Source organism: Dreissena polymorpha, chromosome 15, assembly GCF_020536995.1.
Source record: "Dreissena polymorpha isolate Duluth1 chromosome 15, UMN_Dpol_1.0, whole genome shotgun sequence".
Lineage (NCBI taxonomy): Eukaryota > Metazoa > Mollusca > Bivalvia > Myida > Dreissenidae > Dreissena > Dreissena polymorpha.
The window spans coordinates 40,053,398-40,066,359 of record NC_068369.1 but is presented as its reverse complement, the minus strand read 5'-3'; the positions used below and the strand labels follow the sequence as shown (position 1 = coordinate 40,066,359).

The 12,962-nt window shown below is 35.0% G+C and overlaps 1 protein-coding gene across 4 annotated transcripts; it reads left to right on the top strand.

Moving 5' to 3' along the window:
* The first annotated feature begins 3,020 nt into the window (after positions 1–3,020).
* LOC127860801 (uncharacterized) lies at positions 3,021–12,101 on the top strand. 4 transcript variants are annotated; one of them, XM_052399081.1, is made up of 7 exons: positions 3,021–3,054; positions 4,182–4,333; positions 6,597–6,630; positions 7,521–7,658; positions 8,687–8,771; positions 10,456–10,637; positions 11,493–12,101. In XM_052399081.1, exons 1-7 carry the CDS (start codon positions 3,046–3,048, stop codon positions 11,814–11,816), a joined length of 924 nt encoding a protein of 307 aa, XP_052255041.1. In that variant the 5' UTR covers positions 3,021–3,045; the 3' UTR covers positions 11,817–12,101. The 4 variants fall into 4 exon arrangements, with proteins under 4 accessions (XP_052255041.1, XP_052255043.1, XP_052255042.1 ...); XM_052399083.1 differs by having other exon boundaries at positions 3,021–3,080; positions 4,207–4,333; XM_052399082.1 differs by having other exon boundaries at positions 3,040–3,080.
* The last annotated feature ends 861 nt before the right edge of the window (positions 12,102–12,962 follow it).

Here is a 12,962-nt window from a genome sequence, read left to right as displayed (position 1 = left end):
TAATTTTGTCACGTATATCCAAGTTCATATGCAAAATGTGTTTTGTTCCTGTACCTGTACCTTTATGGCTATTTTCGATTACACGGTGCCTATACCACGTGACTATATATTATTTAAGATCTGTTTGTGGAATAAAATATCAACAAAAGCGCGACCCAGGTAATATTTTCAAGGATTACCTTTTAAATTTTTCACCATTTTAAATGTGATGAAGTGGAGAGCCCGCTTATTCATGAGAGTTTTGTATAGGTATCATTATTTTGTTAAACAAATAAGTATTTTTAAGTGAAGTGCAACCGCGCGTTTGAAAAGAAAAATGTAGGATGAGTGTGGGGACTTTTCATTTTTTTGACACAAACCCCATCACCTCTGGCGAATTTAAGAAATAAACATTTAGGGCGGAGCTTATAATATATCATTTTGTATGCATTTTCAAGTTTATATTTTTATGAAAAACATTTCAAGAAAAACATTTTATTTTAGTAATATGATCTGTGTGGTATATGTTTTTAGAAGGATCTGTGTGGTATCCGAGTTTCTACAATTTACGGATAAATTGAAATAATACGGGCAAAACCCCGCGTAGCGGGCGTTGACCGATCAAACATATGGACATTTAGACAAAACCATGCATAGGGGATACATCTAAAAAATATTTGCCGGGCGACATATATTTTCGCGATGCTATTTATGACCTTGAAAAAATCAAAAACACTTTGACATATATTAAATCCCATGTAAGTACATACCTCAGGAAAAAGTTTACAAATGACATCATAATTGTGTAGCGAATTGTACTAAATATTATTGTATTATATTTTTTTCTCCGCTACATATACACCGTTCCAGAATTAACTCATTACTCAATTATCTCCCCTGAATACTCATCTTGTTTCCTTTTACCCGGCCTTCAGTGGGTATAAGCCATAGACTGGTTCACTACAGATAGTGACAATCTTTACTAAACACAACATTTGGTTAACATAACCCGTCTTAAAGTTAATGCCCGAATTTCCGATTTTTTTCGAATTTATTTGCTTTAATCTTTTCAATATCTCATTGTTATTATTATCCTGACATATTACAATGTTTTACGCATTATAGTTGGCATCTGTATTCTCGCAGTATTCTTGCAGTATTCTCGCGGTTTTTCAATAACAACACCCTACTGTTTACTTGTCAGAATTCGTGACGCATTTTCAATTCGCTCTCAAATAGCAGTTTTACGTGTGATCATGAGCAATATTCAGGTAAGTTGTGGTTGTTACCCATCAGAAACACATGTATCCACAAAATTAAACGATATTCCAATTTAACTTTTTGGTCTTACATATCACTATAGAAAGTTTAGGCAAAAAAAACACAAAATCTAATACCGTTGGATTTTTGTACCAAAATCTTTCGTAAGAAATCTTCCAGATTCGAAATCAACAAAAAGAACAGGACATTTATAAATTGTCTGCATCATTTATCAAATGTTACGATCAGGGTTCCCGCTGTCGATCGCCATTGGCGCCAATTGCGACAAAATAAAAAATATGGCGACAAAATTTCGTAAATGGCGATTTTAAAAAAATCGGCATTTTTCTGCGTTCATATTTTCTTAAAATGACAAAAGACGCTGTGTTTACCAGCCGCTTTACCAGAGCGACTCTGGTCCCTGGCCGTCTTTACCTTATATGGTAATCATAACCATATATGTCACAACACAAACATCTATAAATAAACGTTACGAATGAGTGTAATATGACCATATATGTTGAAAGCGTAATCAAATAACGTGCGAGGGGTACCGAATGGAGAAACAAGAAAAAACACCAATCGCACATTCTCGGCCCTTTCCGTCAAACATCGGATAAGTACCTCGAAGGAGATAGTATGAATACACATTTCGGAAGCGGTATTGCGGTCTACCTACGCGGGCCTACGCGAATCAAAATTACAAAGTAAAAACAAACATGGCCGGTTTTGCGAGTTGTTTACATTTTGCAAATATGAAAATGGGGATTTTCTATGCTCTGAAGCCAGAACAAGTACAAACTCTACAGGAATTATAGACGCCATCGTTGTTATTGTTTTTGTTGTTGTAACATTCTTAGAATGGTATCACGTGGGTGGACTACTTTCAACCCGTATTTCTCCCGAGTCCGATTATGATAATCTGCGAGGGGTACCGAATGGAAAAAACACATCGTTGGAATAATCTCCCCTTTTGATTGCACACGAGCTTTCAAACGGTTGAGATCCGGTATTGTATACGTTTGTGACATTGTTTTGAGATCAAGAAGTCATTTCGGCGCTTATATATTTCAGTTTTGTTTTTGAACTTGCAATAGCTATCTTTTAATTGTGATTTGGTGTATTTCGACGTTATAGAGTGTATAATTCAAAGTGGCATTCATTTTCGCGACCAAGTCCTAGTAACTCGGTGTGAGTGAACGAAGGATTTGTGTTTACTTTTCATCTTAAGTTCAACTGTGCGTTTTATTACCCATTTTGTGATCTATTAAAAACACGTGCTTCGCGCATTTGGACACTTACAGTGTGTTTTACACTAGTGCAATAATTGACGCTTTTGATGTGTTTATAGTGACTGTGTGATATTTGCATTGAATGAACACTTACCAGTGGATTGCAATTTTGAGTGACACTTTAATACTAATTATTAAAAAACAGGTGCTTCGCGCATTTGGACACATTCAGTGTGTTACACACTAGTGCAATAATTGACACTTTTGACATGTTCATAGTGATATTTGCACTGAACACTGACCAGTGTATTGCAATTTTGACACTTATTGAAAACTAGTGCTTTTTAACTTGTGTGACCTTTATTTTTATTAAAGCGTGATTGATCTGGGTTTTTTTATATTCTTTTTGTGTAGTTAGATACCCATAAGACAAGTTTAGTCGTCCTTATTAGTCTTGTTGCAATAGTATTGTTGCAATAGCATTGGCTGGGGACTCCAATGCTCATCGGATTAAGGATATTCTTCCTGATGATATAGCTGTCAAATGCTTGCCAATCTCTGATGAGAATATGTAATGACAATGGTATAGAACAGTAATTACAGTTTCAGGTTTGTTTCTATTAATGGTATCACATGTACACATTTTTCTAAACGTTAAAACGAAATGATTAATGAAATAAACAAAAGGTTACCGTTTAAACGGTATCCATATGTCAGTTATAAAAGCGTCATTGACATCGCATTTCCAAACTGAAAGTAATGATTATTTCCAGAAGTTATATTCAGATCATAACCCATTTGGGCAATGCCGTCATATTAAAACCAACTGTTCTTGCCGTTGTTGAGTCATTGGGTACACATTTTCTACTTACATGCCGTAGTATTTTATAACAAAGACAAATAAATATTGATCCCACATTTCTTCAATAAGACAACACCTGCGTAAAATTTTTATTGTTTTCTACCTAACAAGATGTACATAAAAACGAGTATCTGTTTATTAAATTAAAAATGAATGCGGATGAATAAATGTCGGAAAAAATTTCCTCATGCACGTTGTGCTGACGCGCGTCAAATGTTCAAGACAATTCGGGGAATGATCATGCAACAAATAGCTGGAAAATTTTCCCGAGCACTTTGTGCCGACGTGTGTCAAATATTCAAGCCGTCTAGGTTGTACATGGTGTTTTGTTATGTTTACGCTGTTGTGAATAAGGGCCATCTGGCACACATGATACAAATGTATACCAGTCTTTTTTTAACAGCTTTTAATCAGTTTTGCAACATTGTAACATAATGAACTAAAATGGATTATGTTGATATCAACAGTCGTTTAAATGTTTACTGTTTTTGTAAACATTTTTGAGAAAACACGAAATGCCACCATTTAAACGTGATACTCATAGTTTCTATAAATGATGTAATTATTTCATTTCTTTATACTTAAACAGTTCAAATGTCAAGTCCTAAGCTTCGTATGATTACAGTATTTGTCATCAATATAAAGTTAAACTTATTATGCTGATGTGCAATGATTGGCATCATTGCGTTTTCTAACTAATTTGCATGGTTATATATTTTATTTAAGCGTGTGGAATATTTTACAGATTGTAGGGAATTGTAATTGCAAACTTTTCATTTTAATCTTGAGGCAAAGCATGAATTTTCCTTGTGTATTCATTCATGTATATTTTTGATTTATTTACACAGACATTCGCCAACTCTGTTTTCAAAGGTGCCAAATTTTCTTGTGATCGTTTTCGCCATGCATTGTTGAGAGACTTGCGGAAGATGGATGTTCAACAGCTGTATCTTCATCTAGGCTCAAATGACATTCTTACGAATGAAGCGGTGTTTTACCGGTACATATACAATTATAAAAGAAAAGCTTTGATATTTAAATTTAATGTAGTTGTTTCCCATAACTATATGAATTTGCAAAACTAACATTTTACATGGTTTATTCCTCAATGAGTCATGGAAACTTGCAATCATTTTAGAAGTGTTATCTAGTTTCTAATTTATAAATAAAGCATTTCACAATATTTTCTATTATCCATGTTAATTTTACATTTTATGCTCCCCCAAAAAATTTGGGGGGGAGCATATAGTCGCCGCTTCGTCAGTCCGTCTGTCCGTCCGTGAACAATTTTTGTCCGGGCTATTTCTCAGCAACTAAAGGCCGGAATTCAATGAAACTTAATGGGAAGCTTCACTATTAAGAGGAAATGTGCATTATGCCATATTATCAGCGGGTTTTGGTCGGATGATTTGTCACAGAGTTATGGCCCTTTTAAATTTTTTATTAACTGTACATATAGTGCAATTCTTGTCAGGGCTATTTCTCAGCAATTAATGACCGGAATTCAATGAAACTTTATGGGAAGATTTACTACCAAGAGGAGATGTGCATATTATCAGCGGGTTCTGGTCAGATGATTTTTCACAGAGTTATGGCCCTTTGAAATTTTCCATTTACTGTACATATAGTGCAATTCTTGTCCGGGCTATTTCTCAGCAACTAATGACTGGAATTCAATGAAACTTTATGGGAAGCATCACTACCAAGAGGAGATGTGCATAATATCAGCGGGTTCTGGTCGGATGATTTTTCACAGAGTTATGGCCCTTTGAAATTTTCCATTGTACATATAGAGCAATTCTTGTCCGAGCAATTTCTCAGCAACTAATGACGGGAATTCAATGAAACTTTATGGGAAGCTTCACTACCAACAGGAGATGTGCATATTATCAGCAGGTTCTCGTCGGATGATTTTCCACAGAGTTATGGCCATTTGAAATTTTCCATTGTACATATAGTGCAATTCTTGTCCGAGCCATTTCTCAGCAACTTATTACATGAATTCAATGAAATTTTATGGGAAGCTTCACTACCAACAGGAGATGTGCATATTAGAAGCCGGTTATGGTCGGATGATTTTTCACAGAGTTATGGCCCTTTGAAATTTTCTAATAACTGTACATATAGTGCAATTCTTGTCCGGGCTATTTCTCCCCAACTACTGACTGGAATACAATGAAGCTTTATTGGAAGCTTAACTACCTTGAGGAGATGCGCATGTTATTAGTGGGTTCTGGTTAGATGATTTATTTACAGAGTTATGGCCCTTTGAAATTTTTAAGTTACTTAACCATCCATTGTATTATTTTGTCCAAAGTTATGCCCCTCAAGACGTTTCCTTTTATCTGAATATATAGTGCAATATTGTGACAAAAAAACCTTTGTGGAGCATCACCCGTCTCAAACGGTTTCTTGTTTCATTATTTGCTGTCTACAATTAATTTTACATGAAATAGCAAATGTTTTATTTATGCGCATAATATTAACAATATAATTATACATATTTGTTTATGTAACTATTTTGATAGGTAAGTCAGTCTGCAAAGAAAAAGAACACATTTGTATATATTTTACTCCACATTTTTTATGCCCCCTTTCGAAGAAAAGAGGGTATATAGTTTTCGCACTGTCTGTCTGTCTGTCACACTTTTCTTGTACGCTCTCTAATTCAAATAGTTTTCATCTGATCTTTACCAAACTTGGTCAGATGTTGTATCTAGGCAATATCTAGGTCAAGCTCGAATATGGGCCATGCCGGGTCAAAAACTAGACCATGGGGTCACTTAGTGCATTTTAAGGTTTAAGCATGGTGTCTGCTCTCTAATTGAAGTAGTTTTCATCTGATCTTTACCAAACTTGGTCAGAAGTTGTATCAAGACAACATCTAGGTCATGTTCGAATATGGGTCATGCCGGGTCAAAAACTAGGTCACAGGGTCACTTAGTGCATTTCAAGGATTAAGTATGGTGTCCGCTCTCTAGTTTGGGACTTATTTTGCATTTCTAAATTAACGTTTCGTCTAATAAATGACCACACCCCATGTTATACCCCCCTCTCAACCCCCCTACCCCCTCCCCAAATTTTTATTTTTTTTCCTTTTTTTATTTTTGAAAGATCATCTAATAAATTATTGAATATGAACAATTTCCCCATGATGGCTTACGTTATACTGTCAAGCACTCGAATAGTCGAGGGCGCTGTCCTCTGACAGCTCTTGTTATCTATTTTTATTAATGAAAATGATTGTATTGAAATAATTTCAGAGATGTAGCTGACTTGTGCGATTTGGTGCATCAGGTCAGTCCAGACACTGAGGTTGTCTTTTGCAAAGTTTTCTGAATAAAATACATTGAATTTAGTGGTTTGATAAAAATAGAAAATGCCCAGAGCCAGTAGCACTGACACTTGCAGTGTGATATAAGAAATGGCAAAAATATTTTGAACCTTCTCCCATAACAGATATCTCCCTGTTAGCTAACAAACGTTTTTTTGACTGATAGTTCAGTCACATAAATGTGAGGGGACTGTCAGGATGGTTTTTTTTAAATAATAATTATTGATTAAGTGATAAGAAAATATTGAAATTGTGTTCATTGTTATTTGAACTAACTTTAAGAAAGTATTGAAATTGTGTACATTGTTATTTGAACTAACTTGCTTACATTACGTGCATTTTAAGGATTAAGTATGGTGTCCGCTCTCTAATTTGGGACTTATTTTGCATTCTGGATTAACTTTTTTTATGCCGCCGAAGGAGGGCATATAGTGATCGAACTGTCCTGTTGTCTGTTTGTCTGATGTCTGTATTTCCGTCACACTTTGTGTTTAGGTTTCGAAAAATGCTCATAACTTCTTTTGTCGCTTCAGATGTAACATTCATATTTGATATGCATGTGTATATGGACAAGGCCTTTCCATACCCACACAAATTTTTACCCCATGACCTTGACCTTAGGGTCCGCGTTTAGGGTTCGAAAAATGCTCATAATTTCTATCAAAGCATTTATTGGGGGCATACGTCATCCTACGGAGACAGCTCTTGTTTAACAATTTAATTGAAAATAATATATATGTTTTCTTATCCAAGTTAATGTCAAAGTTCTTGTTTAGTAGGTATTTATTGGTTAAAATGATGAAAAATAAATGTTTAATATATTTTTATGTTTCACAAAGTTTTATATTTAAAGGAGGCGCACAATCGGTGTCCAGAATGCAGGGTTGTTTGCTCCAACGAAGACGTTTTGCTGAGCCACTTCTGCAGTCGCCATATCAAGCAACCAGAGACTGAAAAAGAGAGTAAAATTAAGCTGATAGGCTCACCAATGGTATGACTTTAAATCACTAACTTGTGTATGCTTGACAAGCATTTTATGTACAAATAAAGTAACAAAAAAAGGAAGTCAACACATGCACTTTCCCATATAAAGCTCTCTGTATCTTTTAGCAACTAATTACACGATTTTGTGTTGACATACTCAATATGATAGTTATAGCCCTATATAACTGGTATGTTCATTTTAGTTAATCTTTCTATTTTATTAAACCTGTTTGTTTTAGCTAGATTGCTTGAAAAACACAACCAGGATTATTTTTATGCCCCCGGATCGAAAGATCGGGGGTATATTGTTTTGGCCTGTCTGTCATTGTATGTGTCCATGTGTGTGTGTGTGTGTGTGTCCCAAAACTTTAACCAAAACTTTAACCTTCATATTAACTTTTGCAATATTGAACATAGCAACTTGATTTTTGGCATGCATGTGTATCTCATGGAGCTGCACATTTTGAGTGGTGAAAGGTCAAAGTCAAGGTCATCCTTCAAGGTCAAAGGTCAAAAAAAATAATTCAAAATCTTTAACCAAAACTTTAACCTTCTTCATAACTTTTGCAATATTGAACGTAGCAACTTGATATTTGGCATGCATGTGTATCTCATGGAGCTGCACATTTTGAGTGGTGAAAGATCAAGGTCATCCTTAAAGGTCAAAGGTAAAAAAAAATTCAAAGTGGCGCATTAGGGGGCATTGTGTTTCTGACAACCACATTTCTTGTTAGCATTGTCTTACCCCTGTTACATGCAATGTACATGTTGCTTATTAAATTGGAAACCCTGGTTTGCATGAGAATATTTTGAAAAACATAGTTGAAAAAACATACATGTATACAAACTTAGTCATTACTGTTAGTATAATGAGCACCTCTATTTCTGAATATTTTGATTGGATGGTTATGGGCCTTTGTGCGTGTGTCACATTTATGTATGTGAAAGTGTGTAATTAGACAAAAGAATTTATATTTTTTTATTTTTTGGGTAACAATCACTTATTTTAGAGTTGTTTATAAGTAAATCTTACAGATTGCATCTGCTAATCATGAACTCAACGAAGTCAGCTCAAGGAAGTGGAAGGCATGCTTGGAAAATAGAAGTTTCCATTATGAAGGCAAATTTTAGTATATTTCAAATTTGTAACCAAATGATCTTGAATGAAAATTTGATTGAACATTTGTTATCTGTCAAGAGAAACAGTTTGAAGTGAATGAATTAAGTATTGCCTATTGTCTATAAGTTAATTGTGTGACCTGAACCCTGTGAGGGATATTACTTATTTGTATACGCCTGTTTTGAAAAAACGCGACGTATTATAGTTTCACCCTTGGCGGGCGGCGGCGTCCATAACAGTGTCCACTCTCTAATTCAAATAGTTTTCATCTGATCTTCACCAAACTTGGTCAGAAGTTGTATCTAGACAATATCTAGGTCAAGTTTGAATATGGGTCATGCCAGGTCAAAAACTAGGTCACGGGGTCACTTAGTGCATTTGAAGGATTTAGCATTGGTGGCTCTCTAATTGGAGTAGTTTTCATCTGATCTTTACCAAATTTGGTCATAAGTTGTGTGTAAATGATATATAGGTCAAGTTCAAATATAGGTTATGCCGGGTCAAAAACTAGGTCGCGAGGTCACTTAGAGCATTTCATGCATTTCGCATGGTGTCTGCTCTCTAATTGAAGTAGTTTTCATCCAATCTTCACAAACTTTGGTCAGAAGTTTTATCTAGACAATATCTAAGTCAAATTCAATTATGGGTCATGCCGGGTCAAAAACAAGGTCAGGGGTTCACTTAGTACATTTCAAGGATTAAGCATGGTGTCCGCTCTCAAATTGAAGTAGTTATCATCCGATCTTCACCAAATTTGGTCAGAAATTGTGTCAAAATGTTATCTAGGTCAAGTTCAAATATGGGTCACGCCAGGTCAAAAACTAGGTCACGAGGTTACTTAGTGCATTTCAAGCATTTAGCACGGTGTCCACTCTCTTATTGAAGTAGTTTTCATCTGATCTTCAACAAATGTGGTCAGAAGTTGTATCTAGACAATATCTAGTTCAAGTTCAAATATGGGTCATGCTGGGTCAAAAACTAGTTCACAGGGTGCATTTCAAGGATTAAGCATGGTGTTAGCTCTTTAATTGAAAGAGTTTTCATCCGATCTTCACCAAATTTGGGCAGAAGTTGTGTCTTAATGATATCTAAGTCAAGTTCAGATATAGGTCATGCCGGGTCGAAAACTAGGTCACTTAGTGCATTTCCAGCGTTTAGCATGGTGTCCAAAACCTTCAAACGGGTGTATCTTGTGACAGTTTAGCACTCTTGTTTATTACATTAAAGCCACACACCTTGAAATGAAATACATGTTACTCAGTACATATAGATGCAATTTGAAAGTGTGCAAAATTGTCATTAAATCTATAGCCTAGTTAGCAAGTAATTTATTTTTTTATATTTAAAAACTGAATGTATGATTTGTATACGTACATGTTCAATTCGAGAAACACAATTATTTTTAAGTTTTAAAGCACAAGAAAGACGGATTTCTACCTTGCAACCACCAGATATATTCTAATTGGCAAAGATTAAATATGTTTCTTATTTATATCCAAATTTACTATGCCAGATATTTCATTTCAAGGTGTGTGGCTTTAAGGAATGTTTTTTAAATGGGTATATTACCAAGATCTGCACAGCCAGGGTGATATTAACCTTCAGATGTTAAAGCTTTCTAAGAATTTTAAGGCTTGCCTTTTATACTTGAAATGATAAATCATTACCATGTTTTGTTCTTTAGGAACATACAAACATTTCCCACCCACCATGTGGATCAAGATGTTTGGGCTGATGATTCTGGGTCGTATGTGTGGACAAGGTGGTCTTCATTACATCATGATGCAGCTGTGTATTCAACAACATGTTAACCTGTCCCAGCGGATGTTGATGCTCTTAAATGATGTTGAGAACAATCCAGGACCGGTACTTTATGACAAAATATACATTGTTTATTGAATAACTATATATATTTATTTTAACATTAAAGTGATTTTTTTCTTGCATTTTTGTGCCTTTTGTTACTGAGAACTATTTTATCATATGTTGGTGATTGAAACCCAGGACCTGTAAGTGCTTCTTAATATTTGCAACAAATGACAAATCATGTTAAGTTTTTGAAACATCTGTTTTTTGTTCAGTTAAAGGACATATTGAACTCACTAATTGCTAAGTTAACTTAGATGCATCAAGTTTTTATTGATGATTTCTACTTTCTGTTGAATCATTATCCTTTCCAAAGCCAGAGAGATATAGTGTTGGCGTTTTCCATCGGTCAGTCTGTCAGTCCATCCATCTGTTTGTTACAAACATTTTAGGGCTTCATATCATGAATTTAATAAGATTTCAACATGGAAAAATAAGTGTATGCCATATTCATACAATAGTGCAAATTTACTTCTTTTCTTTCTTTTTAGATTAGTTATTAACAGAAGAACAGAACAGTTACATACTTTTATTACATTAACAGAGGCTCTGATTAGATGTGTATCTGCGTAAAGAACTCATAGAAAATATCAATATATAGATAAATAAAACAAAAATAGAGTTAAACAAATCATGGTGAAATCCACAATACACACCAAGAGCTATTAGTAGGCTTATCTCCATTGACTTATTTCACAGTAAATCTCTTTTTTTTGCCTTTTCATTAACATTTCAATCAAAAATAACATTTGTGAAAAACTTAGTCAATGATTATAACTAAAGTTAAAAATGTGGACACTGTAAGTTAATTGACTTTGGCTTCCAATCTGCAGTTTACAAAGTTGCTTGTTATAGGAGTATTCGTGCAAATGGATATCCTGCAAGGAAGACTTCCACTCCATAGGACAGCAAGATGCACATATCATCTCTCATGTGGTTCAAGAGAAATGCTGTAGATGGGGAGACTGTACCAAAGTCCTGAGCTTTAATAGTCTTGAAATCCATGAACTTAAACATCTCTATGATGTGAGTTTAGCACTGTGTATGAACTGGTGTTGCTTCATTTTCTGCATATCTTTATCTCAGTCTTCTCTAGTTTTGATGGTCAAATACATATTGTCTGCCAGTTTTTTTCCCCCAATACTGCCGTTCATCGTTTGCTTGCATCAAGAGTTTTAAAAGAAATTAAAACTCATTTGTTTAGTTAGAATCTTATGAAAGACTTAAATGGCCATGTTTAATACAATTGTATAACAACATATACGAGCTAAAAAAATAGTTGGAATAATTAATGTGTATATGAACATAACAAATTTACTTAAAATCATAGGTCTTGTTTTTGTCTGCCACTATAAGAACCAGAACATATTTCGGACATTCGAGGATTGACTTGCTGTGTTAGAGGATCATCAGGTGATGGAAGAAACCAGGCTTTTTTCGACTCAATGTTGATGAAACCTGATCGACATGCTCTTCTTGGTTGAGTAAGCCTGGGTTGAGTGTGTCCAAAAAGTAGGTAACCTGGTTAAATCTTAGGAAAACATTGTAACCAGATCCAGGTTTATTTGACTGACAGACCGATGGACAGTGGGTCAACCGTAAATCCCTTCATGTGAAAACGGTAGGGACAAAATAAATATCACATTGCTCTTCTGAGTGCATTTGTAAACCAAGTTTTATCACAAAATTAAAATGGTCAATGTATTATTTTGTGTATCTAAAAATTATGTGAATATTAAGTTTCATGAAATCTTACTGAGTTTTCTCAATTTTAGCTACTATTCGGACATGGACTGACGGACAAATGGGCAACAATGTCGCAATTTGTATACCAAGTTTTATAAGAATTGTTTCATAAAAGTAACCAATGTGTCTGTTCTATGTCAAGGTAACTACTAGGATGAAATACACAACAGTTGTAGAGGCAGCCATTGTGTGAATACGTTTTTGTCACTGTGACCGTTGACCTAGTGACCTGAAAATCAATAGGGGTCATCTGCCAGTCATGATCAATGTTCCTATGAAGTTTCATGATCCTTAGTTTCATGATCCTAGGCCTAAGCATTCTTGAGTTACCTTCTTGAAACCATTTTATTATTTGGAATAACTGTGACCTTGACCTAGTAACCTGAAAATCAAGATGGGTCATCTGCCAGTCATGATCAATGTACCAATGAAGTTTCATGATCCTAGGCCTAAGCGTTCTCAAGTTATCATCCGGAAACCATCTGATGGACGGACCGACCGACCGACATGTGGAAAACAATATACCCCTTCTTCTTCGAAGGGTTGCATAATTAGAGAGCGGACACCATGCTCAAAGTT